At 41.1% G+C, this 21,933-nt stretch overlaps 1 protein-coding gene across 6 annotated transcripts in view; it reads right to left on the bottom strand.

The window, feature by feature from the left end:
- Positions 1–21,933, bottom strand: part of FSHR (follicle stimulating hormone receptor) — a 236,417-nt gene that overhangs the window by 41,945 nt on the left and 172,539 nt on the right. For 5 of the 6 annotated variants that reach the window (XM_061353995.1, XM_061354005.1, XM_061353985.1 and 2 more), the window contains one exon: positions 4,155–4,226. The exons of the other annotated variant lie outside the window; for it this stretch is intronic. In XM_061353995.1, the coding sequence (XP_061209979.1) occupies positions 4,155–4,207 (53 nt within the window). In that variant the 5' untranslated portion in view covers positions 4,208–4,226. The remainder of the gene's footprint in view (positions 1–4,154; positions 4,227–21,933) is intronic. 6 annotated transcript variants of the gene reach the window in all.

Here is a 21,933-nt window from a genome sequence, read left to right as displayed (position 1 = left end):
ATCTGATCTAATTAAGTCAAAGGAAAGTGGGACCTATCTTTTAGCCTGCATGGGGCAAACAGGAGAAATCTTAGCATCACATCAGGTTGGTTGCTGTATACAAAATAAGCTGGTGCTCCTGTAGCCTAGGTTTCAGACCAGCACTGTTTGTTCGTATAAACCATCACTGGATCAACAGTCTCAGCAAAAAAACACAAAAGCCTGAATGCACTGAGTGATTAAACAAATTCCTGACTCAGGGGTATTTTCTCTACAAATTCATGAGGAAGCTGTAGATAGCTGGTGCATATATCCCTGCTGTCTTCCACAGACAGAAGACTCCAATTTCCAGGAGTGTCAACTCTGGCAGCTTCCTTCCACCCTAGAAGTTTTAGCTCTCCAGAGTTTTCAGAGCTTATCAAGGATCTATCTCATCAAGCTCTGTTAACCACAGCATGGTTCAGATCCACAAAATCTGTCTTTGCCAAAATCTGATAAAGAAATGCCCTTTTCCTATTACTCCAACATACAAAACAGGGCCATTTTTTCTCTCACATCTTCTAGTTCAAGAAGTGTTTCACCCACATGGCTGAATTTCCTTGGGCTGCACACAGATTGGGTTTGAAAATGAGTGATAAAGCATTATGCTTTAGCTTAGACCTCTCAAAAGAATAAATAACAGATGATGAATTTTCAAGGGGATTGAGCCCCTTTTGGCTTGCACAGGGTAAGGCAGTAAGTCCAGACTTCCTGTAAATAAGATCCCTGAACCAGGCCTTGCTAGACCAACATTCAAAATCTACTTTGCTATCTTATAGTAATAGGAGGAAAGTAAGCAAGAGAAGACAGGAAAGTTAATAGTGCTTTATACTGTCTCTCCTCCAAATTAAGTACTTTCAGTGCAGGTTGAAGATGACAGCAGCTGCAGAGCATGTTGAATTGATTTTGTCAGGCATGTGCCTTCGTGGGGCTGCTTTTTAATTTAGTTACTGGAGGGTTAATTAGTTCTTGGAGTGTAAACAGGCTGGTTAAGCAGGAGTCCAGATGAGCTGCCACGTTCCAGTTGGCTAGGACTTCGGAGTAGACTAAACATGTAGCGAGAATAACTAATCTGCTTCCCTGAACACCTATTTGCTAAATTAACATGAAGCCAGAGCCGTGCAGAAGTTGGGGAGCTGCCAGCACCAAGCTGGTTAAGGCTGTTCCTCAGATCTGTGGGTTTCTGAAGTAGTTTTCTGTACAAAAATCCAAGTTGCACCTTTAGTTAGAGGCAGCTCAGATAATTCTAGCCTGTCAGTTTATTTCATAGCTTCAAACATTCTATCTAAGCAGAAAAGATCTTCCTCCCAGAACACACCTGGGGAAAGTTTTCCTCTAGATGACAGCTTGCAGAATGGCCATTTCGTGGTTTTTCAGTAACTGAAGGAATTTAGATGGGTGAGAAGGCAATGAAAATTTAGATATGGTTCAAATGGGCTCCTATTCTTTCAAAAAAAATTCCAAATGGCAAAAGTATTCCAGTGAAAATGTTGACACCACTCAAAAATAGCAGATGAAAACCAAAGCATTTTGTCTTGGTAACTAAAACTGGAGCTTCAGAAGGGAGTACAGGTGAAGTGCTCCGTGTCGACCTTTCCAGGCTACACTATTTATGGTTACTAGTGTCCATTCTAGAAAGTCCTTGGACAGTCCAAATGGAAAACAAACAAGATCTTGCCTGGCTATTGAGACCTAAGCCTGACTGCAAGTATCTGGAAGTATTTGACACGTTCAAAGCTCTCAGCTGTTCAGCTGTTTCGGATGCATACAGAAAGCAGGAACACTAAAAATTGTTACTGAAATATTTTTCTTTGAAAACCAGAATTTTTCAGTCACTGTATTCAAAAGCCTTCACTCACTTTGAACATAAATACATCAGAGATAAGATTCTCATGGAGGACTCATCTCTCATTTAAATTGTACTCAACCAGCTTATCCCCAATGGATGATTGCAAAGACCACCCCTGCCTTGCAACTTCTGAGCTTTAAAAACCTATGCTATTCTCAGAAACACACTTAGAAATGATCCAGTAATGATAAAAATCATGTGTACAGATATGCTGGACTGTATAAGATACTATTTTTTCTTCAATAACATATTCAAAAGATATTGTCACTCTCCTCATTTTTAGTCTAGTTCTAGATAAGCACATACATATAATACACTGAGGTATCTCATTTGTATACATCAGGCTATCCACATTTTACCATATGGAGATATCACATTATTAATAGCTGTTTTCCTTAAATAGACTACAGTTTGCTTTAATCTTCCTTTCTGTGCATGATCCTGCAAGAGTAAGAAGCCTTTCGTACAAAGGCCATGGTTTTATATGCAATTTATTATTTGATTACACACTTTTTTTGTCCCTACAGTATCATGAATATTTCTGATGAATGTTTTATGGGTTAGGCTTAGGACTTGTGAGCTATTTCCCATTTTATCTGTTTGCCATATCATCTGCAAATACTGCGTCTTTGTTGATGGTGACTGGTCGCATTTACATATTTATCACACTTTCATTTTCAAGGATGTTTTGCTATAAATTGTCTGTCCCTATTTCTCCTCCAAGTACTACTAGTCCATAGATATATTTTCAAATTGAGCTCATTTCCGTATATAATTTTTGTGGTTGACAATAAATCCCTATTTTGAGACATCATATTCAATGTGATCACTACCTTGATACATATCTGACATACGGTTTCTGGGTAATTAAAGATAACGGAAGCAGTTTACAATGCACTTTGCAACCCACTTCATAGTCCAGAGAGCTCAATGATTTTCCATAAAGACTAAGCTAAAAGGAGCCCTGCAGGACTGGGGAGAAACAAGTGCCAACAAAACTGTTGAAACAGAGCTGATCTTAGTCCTGATAAACCTTAGCCACAAAAAAGACAACTTTCTTTTTCTTCTGTCAAGAAAAATGTCCACTTACAGCTTGATGGACTTATGAGGGTCTGGATCTATGAGTAAGATGCAGGAACTGGAGGCTTTTCAGTGTGTACCACATGCCAACAGAAGACTCCTGAACCTACAGCGATGCTCTGAAATGGATGTCACACTTCAGAAAAGACCAGATGCCATGTGAGCTTTATTGGTTGCTACTGATCAGCAACCCCTGAATCCTTTTATGTTCACTCTTTGGTCTTCATCCCTCCATCCCCATCTTTTTCTAGGTTCAAAATCCTATTTCCTTGCCATACCTTCTGGTGTGTTCTCCTTCTTGCTAAATCACTTACTTATGCAAGGGTATGAGGGAAATAGGTAAAAATGATGCAGAGAAACACCAGCAATCTAATCCTTTTTAGTTTTGCCATTACACACAGCATTGAAAAAGGCACTGACTTTCAAATGTATTTCCCCACTGTCAGTGGGGACATCTCATGGGTGAACAGACTGTGACCCTCTCCTGTCAGGGTGCAAGTGCTGGATGTGTTTCTAAACAAAATATTGTGATTTGCTCATATATGAAATAATACAGAAAAATCATACATGCTCTGGAATGGTTCAGGCTGGATGCTGTCATTTACAATTTCTGGTGCTAGCACCACTTAACCCATAGATATTCTGTGGCTAAAGAATAATAGGGAATATATTATTTGGGATCTGTTTTTCCTAGTGTTGGAGGGCTGCTCTACATCCACAATAATATACTAATTCAGGTATGATACATCTGTTCATTGAAAGTGCTCATAATTGTTAGGCTTATCGCTAAAATTCACAGAAATTAGGGGCTTACATCCTTTATGTGCTAAGATTTTTGGACCTATCACCTGTAAGAAACTTCTCTCACATCCTACCAGCTGCTTCTGAACATGCACAAACCAATCCTATTTATTCCTTAGTGAAAACAGAATTGGCTGGCCTGTTATGAACAGGAGCTTTTCCTCCATAATCTTTCCACTGTTTCATTCCAAAATTGTCAAATAATCAGTTTCTCATGATCTCCTGCTATGGCACTACATTTACTAAACGCAATGACACCCCATGCAGAGCAAAACCCTTTGACCAAGGAAACCAGATGAAGCTCAGGGAGAGGGGCTTGATCACTGGCTGTAAAAGGAGCTACAACCAGGAACTGTTGTTTGAAGTAAAATAGGTTTTTCCCACTAAATACTGACATGATACATACATTTTCTCGAGGTCAGTGAGTCCTCTGAAAGCTCCTTTTGGAATGACTCTCATCTTGGTGAGGACAAATCTCCTGAAATAAAGAAAAGGGGGTGGTTATTCACTATTCACAACACAGGACTACATGGAGGCCATGTCAACAGAGAAGAGTCAACAAGGAGTCTCCAGGCTAAAGGCTTTGGCATCTAAATACAGCTGTGAAGTTCAAAGGTTTTGTCAGACTCCAACTGCCAGCCTAGACCAAAATTACAGCACAGAGCTGGGCTGCCTGCAGAGCTCCTCCAGGGAAAAAGCATTCATCAGTAGTTGTAATTTCCATGTTTGCTTCAGCAAGAAATCTAGATCCATTCACTGCAACTTAGCTGTGTGCTGGGAAGAGACAACCTCTTTCTCATTTTGACCTCTCTTTTGAGAGATGCTCAAGCACAAGATGAAGAAGCCTGGCAGAGCCGGACTGTGATGAGCTTCCTACGCATCGCTGTAAGACAGGACATGCATGCTCATGCAAGATAAACCTTAACCTGCTGCACAGATAATTTAAAATATCATATAAACCTTTTTGTTAAACTGGACTCATCTCCTTTTACCACCCTAAGCAAAGAAGACTACAAAACTTTTGATGGAACTCAGCAAATGAAAGGTAGAGTTTCTACTACTCCTACAAATTCAATTATTCATAGGTAGTGACCACAAACAGCTCTATACATTAATATGACCTGCTCATGAAGACACATAGAATCAGAGAATAGTTTGGGTTGGAAGGGACCTCAAAGCTCACCCAGTTCCAACCCCCTGCCACAGGCAGGGACACCTTCCCCTAGAGCAGGTTGCTCCAAGCCCCCTGTCCAACCTGGCCTTGAACACTGCCAGGGATGGGGCAGCCACAGCTTCTCTGGGCACCCTGTGCCAGCACCTCAGCACCCTCACAGGGAAGAATTTCTTCCTAATGTCTCATCTCAATCTCCCCTCTGTCAGGTTAAAGCCATTCCCCTTGTTCTGTCTCTACAGGCACCTGCCAAAAGCCCCTCTCCAGATTTCATGTAGACCCCCACATGATATTCTTATGACTCAATGCCAGGTTAAGAAAGCCTCACTGAGAAACGAGAAAGCCCACAGAGGGTTTGTAGGGAGAAATATCACATTTTTCTGTTTTCAACTGAGAGCAAAAATCACATTCAAACTTGCAGGTATTACACACTAAGCAGGGAAATAAGCAAGACATCAGATAATAGTGGTTGCATTGACAGACAGTTGCTAAAAAATAGTATTGTCTTTAAATACTATTTAAAATACAAAATCATTCGTGTAACACACATGATTATCAGCCTGTGAATCAGTTTCTTAGTCTATTTTCCCATGGAAATGGATTGCTTCTATATTACTATAGAAGTCTTTTTTTCAGTGACCATACCTGCCAGACCATCCCTCAGTTTTATCATCTCGCAACTGGTTTTGCATGGTTGCTTGGGATTGCCTTTTACTTCGTGTCTGTGCTGCCTTATTGTAACATCTGTGGGAGGATGGAAATGGGAACTCAGCCTGGTATTGCCTGCTGTGTAGTCCTGCAAACTTTAACACAATCCCTCAAAACTAGAGACTTACTTTCTTACTGTTCACATAAAGTATTCATGCAATCCTCATCTATTTTTTATTTCAGCTGATTAGTTTAGAATTTTCATGGGAGATCATCAAGCTTTAATCAAAGTCTTAGGGGAAAAAAGCATTATTCTGATAGAATACCCCTGTGAAAGGTGCCAATTTTTTAATTGTAGATCTTTAGTAGACTCTACCCCCTCATTTAGATTCCCAAATATGAGTTAATATTTAAACATGACAAAGTCAGTGCCTGCCTCACCTAGCTCTAGAGATGTCACTGTGATTACACCAGGAGTGAGCACAGCCCCACACTTTTTTAAACATTGAAATTTATGGCATTCCCAGTCCTGCAAGACAATGAAGTCATTTGGTATTCCATTATTCTTGTGCTATCATTAATGTATGTCAAAAAGAGCTTCAACACACTGTCACACAAGAATTACAGTATTGAGATCATTATGCAAATGTTAGGAGGATTAAAGAGCTTCCAGAAAGGGCCTAACTTGGATTAAGCAATTTGTAAAGCCCTACTGAAAACACAGCTGGTGTAATGCATGCAAAGCTGCGGCTCTGCTTTTGGAGGGCAGCTAGGTACAATGGATCCTTGCAGAACACCCAGCAGGCTTAAGTGCTACAAAGCTGAACCATCAGGTAACTCTTTAACTTTGGTCTGCTTTGAAACCTTTCCTAAACTCTGCTTTGCAGAAATGCATGCCTAGTTTTGGAACCCTAGAAAGCAGGTTCTGCCTGAAAAGCCACCTATCATTTTCTCATGGCAATGTTCTAAACTGAATCTTCTGTCTGCAGGCAGAGATCACCAGGGAGTGTGTGATGTTTTCATTAAACACTGGCCTACCCCATGCTTCACCACAACAAGAATTTACAGCCTGATCCCAAAACTAATTAAAAGGAGGGAACCTCATTCACAGATGAGGTTACCTGTATAAGAAAAGCTACAGGTGCATAAAGTAAAAATCAAACGTTGAGTTTCTTCAAGTACCGTGCTATCCTGCATTAATAAGATGCCAGAATTCTGGAACCATGTATCTAATGCCCTGGAGCAGTAAAAGTAGAATTGGATTTTAATAGCTGAAGTCTCACATTCCACTTTAAAAAATTAAGGTTAATTATTTTTAAACATCCCTGAGTAGGCTAATAAAGTCAGCCTTAATGGTATAACGAACACGGAAAATTAGAATCAGCTACTTGTTGAATTATCAACTGTATAATGAATAGGAGTCTATTATAACTATCCAAATACTGTACTGTCAATAAATCTCTCCAATTAGGCTCCAAGAATCAATCTGTACTTAACTTGAAATACTGGCTGTTCAGTTCCAATTCTTTCCAATGTACATGGAGAAAATAATTAAAAAGCATTTCCTCTGTTTTGGTGCTGGCGTTATTTTAGGGTCAAAGAAATGAATACAGCCCACCTTCATTCAATCATGTTTCACACCAAGACAAACAAGTAAACAAAAGCATCCTTTAAGAAACACGTGCTTAATTAAAAGGTGCAGCAATTGGTCCTTAAAAATCATGTTAGCACTTAGGCACAAGGAAAGCACTGAAAAGCCTAAACGTTCAGTGCATGGTGTAGAATTGAAAACCCAGAGCTAGGTGCCTGACATGAGGGGTGAGAAAGGTTAGACTGAAGGTTGGCTTATCCAAAAAGCTGTATGCAGAGCTAGCCCCCAGGAAACACTAAATCTCAACTCCCAGACCTTTCAGCTCTGTGTACATGGTGGTCTTTCAACATAGTGATGGCAGCTGAATCACAGACATGAGGAATGAGAGTCCTGGCTTTCAGTCCCCCTTCACCCTCAATGGTGCAAACTCCTATTTCATGATGCTCAGCCACCGAGGGATCTCTCGCAGTCTAGGCTCAAGCATCCTGCAGCTAGGGCTAGACTCCTTATGCCACCAAAGAGGACAAGGGTAGCTTAACCCAACCACCATCTCTAGAGGGATTACGGTTAGAGCTGATTCCCCTGGGGTAAGTTAAAAAAAAACACCCAACAAAACCATCCAAAACCCCCCAAACCCTACTTTTTTAAGTCCGAAGTTCAGTGATGTTAATGTTATTTAGGCTACAGTAGATCTCAGAAGGCCTAGCAAGGACTCCAGTGCTGGAGTCACCAAAATCCTGAGAAATAAAGGAGCAGAAACAAGCACAGGAGAGGAAGCAAGCCCTAAATAGTGACACAGTTATCCTGCACCATGAGAAGGCAATACATGCAGCTGAATATAGAATGGCATTATTAACTGTTGTCATTCCCTGTGCACAGAAGTATAAACTAGATTTAAGTCTGGCCCACTGCTCCTATTCAGGCCCTGTTATCCAAAAAAGGTTTCTGCACCCTGATTTAAACGCATCTGCTGCCAGTAACTCTTAGGGAGTTTATTGAAGCTGTCTGCTGCAGTTGTACAATCCTGGTTACAGTTTATTTATTTTTATATATGTGTGTTACAAATCATAATATATTTACTTAAACATATAACACTGCTTAATATTTAACTGATCTTCACACCTGCTTTTGGTTTCCTGATCAGTGAGAACAACTGTCTTCTGTTGAGCAGTAATACTGTTTTACGTCTGGAAGGACAGGTAAGTTTATAATCAGACTATACTTCTCTGGACTAAACATGCACGATTTCCACAGGCTTTTCCATTTTTTCAATTTTATATGCCTCTTTATTTCATCATTTTAGTTTGTCTCATCAATGGCTGTAGTAAATTCTCCTATTACAAAACTACTAAGACCCTGCTGCTGTTTAAGGCTAGACATGTCAGGGCTAGGGCAGAACTATCTCCTACTGGTCTTTCTATTTATACAGAGGTATCTAAACCTGGATGTTTAAAACAGTAAGGTCTCAGTTAAAAGGAAGCCACTGACACAGGTGCCTTACAACACTTTATATTGCCATGAAGAGCAAACAGCCCATCTTGTATCTGTATGGCTGTGTCTACTATAAGAGAAATATCAGAGTGCCAACTTAATCTCAAAACCTATAGAGGACAAAATGCAAACAACAGAAATTAGCAGGTACTGGCAAAATGTCCTAAACAACTCCAACGTTGGCAGTTATGAAGAGATTTACTGAAACAGTCTCTTCTGCAGCTGAAGTAGCTCAAGACACACACTACATAAGGTATGAAAGGAAAAAAGCCCTCCAGCAAAGTTAATAATTTTCCATCCATCCCCACGTGAATCAGACTGACCTCATCATGAAGGGATGCAGGACTGCACACCATTATTGAAGTATCTGGTGCTCAAGGTATGGGTGATTGAAAAGACTTGATAAATTAAAAAATAGCGCATAGGAAATACATGAAGCATGCACGTTAAGCACAAGATAAATACACTGTGAGGTTAGCCACTTTTGTGCAAGTGGTGTATTTTGCATATTCTTCCACAGAGTTCTCAGCCCCATGCCCCACAAGATTTTGCTTGAACAACCATGAAGATGCTCTTTGGCATACATTCTATACCAGCACTTACTCCAGCACTGCCCCCTCCTCACACCACTGGCAATAAACTTGCAAAACGAAGCACTGGACTGATTATCAGAGATTAGACTAGTTAAAAAAAACCCACACCAATATCTGATTCATAAAGCATGGCTGAAACTAGGTCTTTCAAACCACACTTTGAAACTCATTTCTCAGATCTACTTAAGTCACACACAATCAGAAAGCGTGTGCATTGTAGAATTATCTTCCTCGGCTCATGCAAATTGCAAATTCATGATGTTAAAATGAACAATACCAAGCAGATACTATAAACTCCGTAACTTAAGGATTAAAGGAAACCGAAATACAAAGCCAAAAAGATTTAGTGACCATAATGCTAAATCACTAAATTTGGCTCCAAAGATATAAATGTGATAAGATCTTGAAGAACATTCTTCTTCGATCTCCAAGCTAACAGACTGATGTTATAAAGTTCTAATCCTCTGCAGCAATGTGTATTTTGTCAAGCAAAGATTTATAGTTAAATTTTGTTTACACTCTGTAATTTCTTATTTGTTTGTTTGTTTCTCCGGTTTACTTCTTCCTTTGCTGGAAGTTCAAGCATAGGCAACAGACGAGTCTTTGCTTTACATCAGGAGGAGATAAAATGATGCCATGACCTATTTAGCATGGTCTTGATTAAATGTAAGAAACAAGAAAATCCTGCTCCTTCTGTTTGGTTGGTTTTTTTTTCTGTTTTCACTTGATTAGTCAATGCAACAGTGAAGGACTATTTTGCTTTTCATGCCACAAGAGGAGATAAATAGATACTGCAGACCATGTCCCAGATAGTGTAGATCAATTGAGCTGTGTCAGTTTTGCCCTAAACTTTTGTCCCAATTCTCACTGGAATGAATTATGAGATTCCTTTGAGCTAAATGTGATGTAATTTAAATTCATGAAGAACATTTGTAAGCCACCAGCATATTGAAATGAGTTCACATTGCCATATGACTTCACTATGAGTAGGGTCTGGTTTTGGCAAACACAGAATTGCAGACTGGTTTGGGTAGGAAGGGACCCTAAAGCTCATCCAGTTCCAACACCTTCCACTAGAGCAGGTTGCACCAAGCCCTGTCCAACCTGGCCTTGAACACTGCCAGGGATGGTGCAGCCACAGCTTCTCTGGGAAACCTGTGCCAGGGCGTTCATCACCCTCACAGGGAAGAATTTCTTCCTAATGTCTAACCTCAATCTCCCCTCTGTCAGTTTAAAGCCATTCCCCTTTCTCCTGTCCCTACAGGCCCTTGTCAGAAGACCCTCTCCAGATTTCTTGTAGCCCCTTTAGGCCCTGGAAACTGCTTTAAGGTGTCCCTGGAGCTGTCTCTCCTCCAGGCTTGAACAAGCCCAGCTCTCTCAGCCTGTCTCCATAGCAGAGTTGCTCCAGCACTCAGAATATCTTTGTGGCCTCCTCTGGACTCGCTCCAACATCTTCGTATCACTCTTGTGTTGGCTAAATGCAGGACTGCAGGGAGGTCTCACAACATCTCACTAGGAAGGGGTATATGAAGATACACAGGAACGTGGAAATATTTTTCCTGATCAGCTATATAGGTAGAAGATCTCGCTAATCTATTAAGCAGTTTGTAGCTGCTTTCAGACACGGCTAAGGTTTCCCCTTCCTAACAGCAGGCAGAGAGGAATCTAAATCTCTCAAATTGGATGCTAAAACATCAGGCTTCAAAAACCATCAAGCTAAATGCAAAACTTGCTTCCTGGTTTAAAAGTCTTTAAAGTACATGTATATTATGTTGCAAAGTTATTTGCAACATTTATGAGGTTTTAACTCAAAAACAGGAAAATTTATATTAGTTGCCTCAATTCCAAGAGACGCTGAGGTTAAGACTTCATAAAGCTGATGGAATCACAAGGAATGGCACTGGCAGTGACAAAACACTGCTCCCACTACCCTACAGGCCTATCTTTTCAGAGAGCTATACCATCATCAAGCCAAAGCCAAGCAGAATATTTTTTCCAGTAATTACTATTCATGTAACTACAGATTCATTTAAAAAATGGGCCCTGATGGCACAGGCACATCTGAAAAATGAGGAAGAGCTTTGAGAGACGTGATCCATGCACCTGAGAGCCCCTACTTTACACACATGTAAATTGATTTGCAAGACAGAGACCGTAATCCCTTGCTCATAGGCACCATATGGCTTGAAGCATCTAATCGCTGCATTCACCTAATGTGCTTAAATCAGCTGCTCATCCCTTCAGATGCTTGTGAAAGAACAAGTTACCTAGGCTGTGCAGGTGGGATAATAAAAGCAGGTAAAGATGAGTATTCCACAGGAAAATTAGGTGATGTACATTTTATGGTGTACGTTTTATGCAGAAGACAGAAACCAAAGATGCACTCCTGAGATTTAGGCTGTAATGGGCCTGGCTAGGAGCCAGTTAATTTTCTTCATGGCATGACTAAAACCGTACTGATAACACACTAATCTTCTAGCTTTTGTTGAACAGGGTTTGCAGCACAGCATCAAGGCCACCTCTGTTTCTCACTTTGCCCTCTTCAGTGGGGGTGTGAGGTGGTCTATAGGCCTGGAGCACACAGCCAGGCAGGTGACGCAAACTAACCAGGGAGTTATTCCATACCATGTAATGTCATGCTCAGCAGTACAAGGAAAAAACATTTTTCTATGCAACAGAAAAATGCAGGGTAAAGCTGGGAGGGTGCACATCCTCCTTTCAGGTATGCTACTTGGGAATCTTTTCAGGTCTAGGAGTGATCTAAGGGGCATCTCAGAACGAAAGTGTTTTTGATTTGTGTGTTATTAAACAAAGCAATGTACAGGCAAAGTAAATACAATTAGAACTGTGATGATAAAGTTATTAGTGATGCCCATCTGCTTACAGGTCTGAATCTTAAAAGCAATATGTGCAGTAGCTCGTGAAAAATCACTCCTTAATCTTTACCAGTGGCCTTCCTTAAAAATCAATTTCCTTTTCTTTTTTGAATTAGAGTTAAAGGATACTGAATAGTACTGACAGCATTCCTATTCTAAATTTAGTGAATACTTGCTTGGCGTAATAATCCCACCCAGCCACAAAAAGCTGTTTCGCTTGCAGAGTGCCTACAAGACCACAACATGGATAACAAAATGCCCATTTCCCCAGCAGAGCTGTGATGTTGCTCACACAGACACACAATAAAGTTGCTGTGGGATTTGTTTTCCCCCAGGACCTTGCTTAGGTCAGCTTAATAAGTTGCACACTGTGGCTCGCAGAAGCTAGCAGCTGATAAAGAGAGATAAGGAAGGACAGAAAATTGTTATGAGGAAAAGAAAAGCATCTAAAAGATTGCAAACATGGTCAAGCCACAGGCTCATAAAGCTTACTCTCCCTCCTCCTGCCTTAGTTTTCCAAAACCATAGTATGTTTAGTCTCAGCCCTGATACCCTTTTCATTTCTGGACAAAGCATACACTGTCCTCAGCAACACTATACACCCCCTCATGACGCTGCAGATAGCTTCCTTCGGAGGGCACACGTGCCAGCAGTTAAAAATAAAGCTTCGAGATGCTTTTAAATACCTCTGCTTGAATAAGGTGGGAAGAAATTCTTCCCTGTGAGGGTGGTGAGGCGCTGGCACAGGGTGCCCAGAGAAGCTGTGGCTGCCCCATCCCTGGCAGTGTTCAAGGCCAGGTTGGACACAGGGACTTGGAGCAACCTGCTCTAGTGGAAGGTGTCCCTGCCTGCAGCAGGGGGTTGGAACTGGGTGAGCTTTAGGGTCCCTTCCAACTCAAACCGGTCTGGGATTGTCAGAATCTGGAGACGGGAGATTTAAAAAGAAACAACCAATCAAAAAGTTGGAGAAAAAAAAAGCAAAGCAAAATTCCCAGTCAGAAAAAGAGATGCAACAGCAGGACTTCTACTTGGCCTCAGATGTCTAATGGTCTTCATTAACTTAATGCAGTTATTTCACTGTACTTACATTCGGTTGCTTTACGCTGAGGTAAAGGTGGAGAGGAACAGAGTTGTCACCATTCATACCAGTTACCGGTGTTAGTTCTGCTGAAGACTAAGGTGCAAGTAGCAGTAACTCACAAGACAGGTAACAAACCCAAATGACACTTCCCCTGGGCAAAGAAACGCTGTCTTGGCACAAAAGACCTCCTTTCTTTAAACTTGCCCAGGGCTTGAGCAAAGCCAGAGTTCTGGACTCCTCTACAGTACATACTCAGAGAAAAAAGGTTTGGCACCAAGTAACAAGTCCTCTCTAAGCCTATGAGCAGAATCACGGTTACTGTGCTTGCATCTGGGAAGAGCTTAACCGTAAGGAATGAGTTACCCACAAAAAAGGCCAGCAGTAAGCTTGAGAGCACTGTGAAATTGCTTTTATTAATGTCAAAGGCATGCTGTGAAGAGTGTTTTGCGTAAGATAAATAACACAAGTGAATGAAGTTATCCCATCTTGGTTACTGAGAGGCAGAAAATAGTGACTGTTTTATTTTTACAAATGGCTATACTTTTCTTAGTATTGACTATCCTGTAAGACAGTGAACTACTGTTAGAAGAGCACATCCTCACTCCTCACAGCTTACTCACATGGGCCTTTGAATAATGCACAGCATGTAACGAATGTGCAACTTCCTTAAAATCTGACCTTGATATCTGTAACTGTCTTTATGGTGAGGAGCCATTAAAAATTCATTCACTCTGAGCACACCCTCCGTGTGGCATCTATTTATAGTAGTATCTCTGCACACTTTCTAACAAAAGGAGCATTGTACAAGTGCTGGGTATTTTGTTCTTGCTCAGAAAGTGGTTTACTTCGTGTTCTTTCCCGTGGGCAACTTGTCAAGGCAAACAGGGTTATGGAAAATGTCCACAGTCCTATCAGATGGGGGGCTTTTTAAGTATTGTCTTCAAATCTTTGTTCCCCTCTTTTGATTCAAAGTAAGAATAGCCTGCTGCCCACACACAGTCAGCCACTTACACTATTTTCCTGTCCCAAGAGTGTGTCAAAAAATATCTTATTCCACAGCAGGGAGAGAACTTTCATCGGCTGAGGTCATAGCAGTAAGGTGACAAGTGTTCTTTGTGTGTAGTGTTTCTACCTCTAAGACCTCGAGGCTTTCTATGTTGGCAGGTGTTCCACACAGGATGCTATTTTTACTGACTGAGACATATTGTCCAGGGACAAAATCCCTCAAGTTCTGGGTTAGATGCCATAGTGAAGGTAAAAGAGAGAGCTTTTCTGCAACATGTCTTGTTGAACCATCGCTGCTTAGCAAAACACCAAATAACTTACCTCTGTTACCTTATCTTGTTTGACAACTTAATTAGAAAGAGCTAGTGTGCTTTTTACCTTCTTTCTCATCCATATCCTCACAGGCACTATACTTATGTTGCTTAATGGGACACAGCTGAAATATCAGAGAATACTAATAAAATAAAAGGAAAGATGCTCACTGTTACATTCTCTAATTAGCACTCACAGCCTGATAGGTAACAAGGTCCCCACCAAATATTTGGATTAATTTGGTTACATCCAAAGGCTTATTTGAAGTTGCAATAGTATCTCTGATACTCCTCGATGCCAGAGCCAGAAACCATTTAAGGAATTGAACTTACAGACTTGACTGTATTCTTTTCTCCTCTGGATCTGAGTATGAGCTTTGTAAAAGTAAATGTTCTCTCTGCTATCTAATACGTACTGTATTTTCAAAAGAGCTGTGCGAGTGCCAAACGCAGCTAACTCAATTGGCAGTCCTAGGAAACCAGCATCTCCCGAAGGAGGGGTCCCAGATGCAAACGAGATGTACTCTGCTGTTCTCAGGGCACCAGCTAGACTTGTGCTGACATAACTATACTGAAATATGCTGGGCCGGTGCCATATGCTCCCACTTCTCTCCCACTGTGGCAAGTGCAGCATTTCCTTCTTTATATGTCCTGAAGTGCACATTTAAATTGTAAATACTTCTGTTTTGAAATAACACTAAAAGTGACAAAGGTGAAAACCTCCCACCTTTTGTTACTCTAGCACCATGCAAAGAAGCAAAACCTCCTGTTCATTGCCTCTGGTCATGCCTTCCTTTAACCTGAATGTCTCTGCTATCTATTTCCAGGGTGACAGAAGCCAGCTCCTGGAATTGCTGCTGCCTGTGCAAGAGGATGAATCACACAGCACACAGAATGGGAGCACTCACAAGATTTAACATGAGCAACAGGCTCCTGCATGTGTAAGAGAGCTCATAGTCCTTGCATTGTAATGCACTTTGCTCGTTTTATTCTAGTCCTGTAAATATTCCCATTTACTGCCATTGCTCACCACACATTCCCACATCACTGGTGCTCTTCCTAGCAGCACACTTTTGTTGTCAAGAGCTTCTCTCAGCTCAATCAGTGACTGCTGAAGGAAGCATTCACAGGGATATGAATTGCAGGAGGATGGACTCTTTCAATTTCATCCTGCATGCTCCTGAGAGCATCTCTTTTACCTCACAGGCTTTCTCTGGTTTTGAGATCTCTTCTCCATAACCATCACCAATTTCATAGAAGGGAAACAATAGAGCAAAGAATCCTTACTACTTGTCCTTGTACTAAAAAATGTATTTAATTATGTTTTCCTGTTATTTTAGCAAGAATTACCTTGGCATTGCCATCCTCCTTTCATTAGCCATGGATTTACTTTCACATGTTAAAATGACATTCCTGAATAAATACAGCTTGGCAGTTAGTGTACCAATATCCATAAAAATACTAACTGTGCAATTTCCATTAAGATTGACAGGTCTCTTCCCAGCAACACACAGGGCAAAGCTTGCACTGGTGTCAAGCATGGATCTTTAATGAATTTGAGTGTTGCTTCAGAAAGATGCCAGCTTGACCACACTGGCACCTGAAACACTGTGTTCAGAATAATGATGTGCTTAGTGCTTTCACCTTCAGAGTGCTTCTCAAACATGAACCCTCTATGGAGCACTTAAAAATAATAAACATACATAGTCTTCTTAAAAAGAGTGACAGGACACTGAGACAGTGATGGGAGAAACTTGACCTGCTCATGGCACAGCTGAAGGTTATGAAAGACTCCTGAGAAAATGCTTAGCAGTTATGCCTCTCCAACCCTAACTATTCTATGACTCTATGCCTGGGAAGATATATCCATTGCAACATCGAGCATCAGTGGATTAAACCTAGAGCTTTGCCCCCTTCTTATACACTCTTCAATCAGCCCTCTAAATGACTGTTATAGGCATCTTGTGTAAAATTAGATAAATCCTGACTGGAAGAAACAAGGACAGAAGTAACAGTATTCTGAGTAAAAGAAGGTCATGAATGCCATCCTGAGGAGACCTGCATGGGGCCTACTCCTACATACCGTAGTCATAAGCAATCTGGAATAGGAGCAAGGTGACAAACATGTATGGTGGCCAGGGTAATAAGACAAGAGCTGGGTGAGATTTGCAAAGGAGAAGTTAACACAGCACGTAGTTCAACAATGCTACAGGACACTGTGGATACTGAAGAAGAAATGGATAAACACATGAAAAGAAAGTCTGTGAAGAGGGTTGACTACCAAGGTATCACTCTACTCAAGAGATCTCCAAGCCAGACAGAGCTGGAAAGGTACACAGGTCCACTGAGATATATACCAGAGGAGCCGAGAACCTGCATTGTAGCCAGCCCAGGACAGCTCTGCCAAAACAGGGAGACATACCCAGACCAGTACAAGCAAACACTACCTATTCTGGCACTGTTTGAAACAGGAGATCTCTGTCTAGGTTGAAGTGTTGATGTCTTCTTCAATATTTGCAAGTTTTTGTACACTGCAGAAGAAGGGGTTGCTCCTTAGGTTAAAACATTCAAGGATTAGTCCCCTCCATTTGCTAGGAGATCAAAGGGTAAAACTGAATCGGGGTGCAGCTTTCAGTGCCACATTCAGACTCCTGTTTGAATTGGCTCTACAAGACACATCCAAAAATAAGTGTGACAAGAAGGCTTCATCATTCTTTAATAATAAAAATATTAAAAGAATGCTTCAGCTCTCCACAAATTCTTTTGCTAATTGTCCTGGGATGCTGCAGGCCTACAAACTGTCCCTGAGAGGGTGGGCAAGAGCTTTATCAGCTCGTCTGTTACAAAGACTTAGAGGTGAGGACAGAGACAGCTAGATTCAAAGCAAACAAGAGGATCTGGCTCTTTGGCAGTGCACATGCACTGCCACAACTCTTTCATGCAGCTTGCCTGGGTGCAGAAAGCTGATGGGGGCTCACAGGTTGAATGTACAAGCAATTTGAGAACAGATAAATTAGAGTTACTAAAAAATACTAAACAAGTATTTCATGCAGTTCCCTGGCTGGAACTAGTGGGAGGCTGGAGCAGTATTGTGGTAATACATCTAAAATGATTGCCCTGTTCTTACTCCAACATCAGCAGCTCTTAAGAATCCCCGTTGTACACAGGGCACTTGATCCGCCTTACCATAGCCAGAGCATATACTGCAGGAAGAGAGCAGGCAAAGGCGAGGCTCCTTTCCTACAGAGGAAGAACTGGTCATCATCTGCCCATGCTGGGCTACACTCCTGCCTGGAGGCAAGGGAGAGGATTGTGGAAAGGGGGTCTAGCATGCCCTTGGTTGGTGCTCATAGGTCAAACTTGAGCTGCTAACCACTAGCAGAGTATCTCAATCAACCTCTGGGGCAAGACTGTACCATACACAAGCTGAGGTGCTTCACTTTCTTACCACATCTGAACAGCTATGGTTTTGCTTCAGTACTGGTTGTAGCAAGTATGCAATCAATCCTCTACCTGTGGCTCTCAAGTCAAAACAAAGATATCTTCCTACTACGCTACATAAGGCATTTCTAGCCTACAAAGAAATAGTAATACTGACTCCACATTTCTGTGTCCATATTGATTCTGAAGTAAAGCATAACATTTTTAAAAGCAGACCAAGGCTTTAGAGGCCTTGTGCCTGTTTTCTTTATGATGTATCTAAGCTTATGTTTTGTCTGATTAATTCTAGCTGATAGAAGAAATCACAGGCTTTAGACTACGAGGATGACCACACAGACCTGCAGATAAATTAGTAACAGACTATGAGGTTTTATAGAATGGAAAGAATATATTACATCAGCAAACGCCAAGAGATGCAGTAGACACAATATGCAGCCCCTGCACAATCAAGACACCCAACAGCTTTAACCACCTGAAGAATTTGAAGGCTGAAGATTTGAACAATTATGTTATCCTACAGGAGAGAATGCTACAATACCATTACCAGCAAAATGTACCAACAGTAAATAAGTATCACTAAGTCACTAAATGTCGATCCTTGGTCAGGGACTCAAATCCAGCCTGGTGCTAAAAGCTGCCTAGCTCATTAAGGCTTTTTTTTTTATCTGGTTTTAATAGAATTTGATTTCTCTAATATGAATAAAGGTATTTAATTTTAGAGTATTATCCTGCAGCCCTTAGAATAACCTGTGCTTCCCAGGAAGAAGTAGGGAAAGGATTTCCTTTGCTGAACATTTATTTAGGAACATTAATGCTGGACATCCACGCTGGACACAAAAACAGTGAGCCCTGTTAATGCCACTATGGTAAGATGAGTGCCTTTAAGCAAAGACTTGGATTTCTTTTCTAGCATAAAGATAGTGCTTTGATTTAAGACACTAGAGAACAGTATGCAGTGGGCCACCACCTGAGCAAAACCTGCATGAACATGAGCCAGGTAAACTTTCTTGAGCTAACTTCATATATCAGAAAAGGGTATCTAGACCCCCTGCTCATACTGGAGGTGTGAAATTAAATGTCTTTTTTTCTCAGACAGAAACAGAGGATAAAAATCCCCCCAAACACACAACAGAACTCTGCTTGAAAACACAGTGCAAATGAATCAGCAGTGAATGGATTAGCTTCACTTCATACTGCCTGGAGCAGCCAGATCTGGAACAGCCAAGCACTCAGGGCTTGTGTTTTTTAAATTAGCTTTAATAAATAGAATCAATAGCTCAAATTATGAAGAAGGACAAAAGCACAGATCAAATCGATCACGGCTGTAGCTTATCGTTATAGGCCAAGGGGTGTCTTCTCTTGTCTGAACGAGATAAGGTGGCACAAGAATCTACTTGCAGCTTTTCAGTATCTCTCCCAGGACAGCTGTACACAGATTTGGATACAGAGCCTGAAAATGCTCCTGGTTATCCAAACACAAACACAGCCACACCTTCCTTTTCAAAGAAATAAGGAAAAAGGAAAAGGAATCATTTGCCCTGAAGACGAATGCAGGAATTTACAGAGATGGCAGAACCAAATAGACATACAAGCATGAAGTATCCTGCACTATATATGGGAGTTAATGCTCAGGTGCAGAGATTTTTGGTCAAATCACTGGAAAAATGTCTTTCCACATGTTAGGTCACCCAGGAGCAGAGCAGGAGTGTGCCAGCAGTGGGGTTCTCACTCTGCTCAGGGTGCCTTTGCCTTTTCTTTGCTTACAGAAAGAGCTGGTCTCCAGATATGTCTCAGCAGTGTAAGGATACCACCTTACAGTGTAAGGCACACAGACATGCTTGCTACACCACACGCCACCTAAAAGGTTCTACATGTGTCTTTATTCTGGGCAACAGGGAGGTGACTCTACTTCGTTTAAGCTTGTTTTGAATAATAGTGGGCCCCTTCAATAATGAAACCTAGGAAAAGCATATTGCAGCTTCAAACAACTTTTCAAATCTCTGTTGAACCCCAGGTCATCGGCCCTGTGTCTGTAAGGAGAGGGCTTGTACTGGTCATCACCGGGACATCATCATGAGCTCCCCTTTCACCACAGGGGTTTGATTCCAAATACCCTGAGCACCAGCCCTAGAGCACAGGTGCTGTACAGGAAACTAATGTGCTTTAAAAACCTTTCCCCCTACTCCTTCCAATAAAACCTTCTTGTTAAAATTAAGCCAAGTATGAACTACCAGCCCTGAATTTATACAATCAAATACAGAACAATTGAGGAGGTTCTGGCACACCAAAGCACACCCTGGAAACAATGCATGGTGTTGATAACCTCTGCTAACTCACATTCATCCTCAGTTGGAAAAGCTGGCATCAGTTACATGGGCTTTGCACCCACATATAGCACATAAGAGTCTTTTCCAGTGTTGTGGTGAAAGTATAGATAAACAGCAGAAGAATAATAATAACCTTATAATAATAGACTATGTGACAGATGTACCACTGAAAGCCATTCACATGCTTCAGTGATGAGCATGGTTCAAAGCCTATCTGGAACAGCCTTCCACCTCGCTAATAAATATTCAGAGACTTTTTAATCTTCAAGGGCATAATACCAAACATCTGGCAGAAAATTCAGGGTAGATCCATCAGTGGGGTTTATTACATTTCAGTTGGAAGTAGATTTTAGAGTGTTGTATAGGAAGCAGCCCCTTTGCCAGAAAACACACAACTTTCTTGGCCAAAGTGCTCTGTGGTTAAGTGCAAGTCCAACAAAATAAACAAAATACCAATTATGATTCAAGTGCAGTGTAAGTTATTTTCCATTCAGTGAGGAAGAATTGATTTTCCCAGCAGTGTCACTTACACTGTAATAATTATGGCACGTAAGGCAACTTAAGGAAATGGTGGAAAAACAAATTAGATGGGCTGCAGATCATTGGCTTATCTTGACTGCTCACCTTGAAGAGAGAGTTAGGGAAACATAATATACAGTACTGCATGTCAGGGTGCTTGAAACCTCTGCTCTCCTTCCACCTCCTTGATATTCCATATTAAAATTTCAAAACAGAAATAAACATTTCCAGCAGGGATAAAGCACGAAGCAGCACAACTTGCCAGTCAAAGGACATTTGCTTAATTAAAAACAATGATAACTTGCTGTGACAGAAGATAATTACAGGGGTATAAATTGTATAAGAACTTGGCTTTGCCTAATGCTCTCATTTTATATACACATCTATTCATGACTCATATGAGAAAAATGTTCCCATGGCTCCTTGGCTTTTGTCAATTGATGGTACTGATGACCAAGCGCTAAGGCAATGCAATGACAGACGATGGCACAATTTAATGGAAATTAATAGGAATTCTTCCAATGATTTCTCAACGTGTATTGGACAGACCCTTTATTGCATGCATAAGCCTGAATAATGGGATGAGAGGTTAACCAAGCAGCGAAACAACGATAATCTCTCTATGCACAGATGGAATCGTCCCGATTACAGTTTGCAACAAAAAAGTGAGTCGGCCTTATGTTCTCCTCTGGTGACATCCACAATCAGCAAATGTACTATGCATTAAGTGCTGTAGGCCTTATCTAGCTGATAGAATTCACTGCAAGAGGTTTAGTTAACCATGTTTAGTTTTGCTTTAGAGCCAGCAAAAATGACAGTCAGCATCACCACTGAACCTGAAATGTCATTGCAAAGATTCACATATACCCTTCCAGAATCATTATGGTTTCCCTTTGTTATATTTCAAAGGTCTACATCATTACTTTACATTACTTTAATTGCAGCTTCCTTGCAGAATCCCTTAACTTTTTGCTTTGTTTCAAGTGGTAAAACGTCTGTTCAGTTTTAAAGATTGGCTGGCCTTGCAAAAAAATGAGAGGGTGCAGGAACTGGAGCTGATTACTCTGCTGAGAAAGTGTGCCACTCGTTTATGCCCCTTGACCTGCTAGGCTAGATATAGTGCTTGTTATT

This window comes from Neopsephotus bourkii, unplaced genomic scaffold, assembly GCF_033783945.1.
Source record: "Neopsephotus bourkii isolate Nb327-2 ecotype Australia unplaced genomic scaffold, CSIRO-AGI_Nbou_v1 NB_71, whole genome shotgun sequence".
NCBI lineage: Eukaryota > Metazoa > Chordata > Aves > Psittaciformes > Psittacidae > Neopsephotus > Neopsephotus bourkii.
The sequence above is the reverse complement of the archived record's forward strand: the minus strand, read 5'-3'. Positions and strand labels throughout refer to the sequence as shown.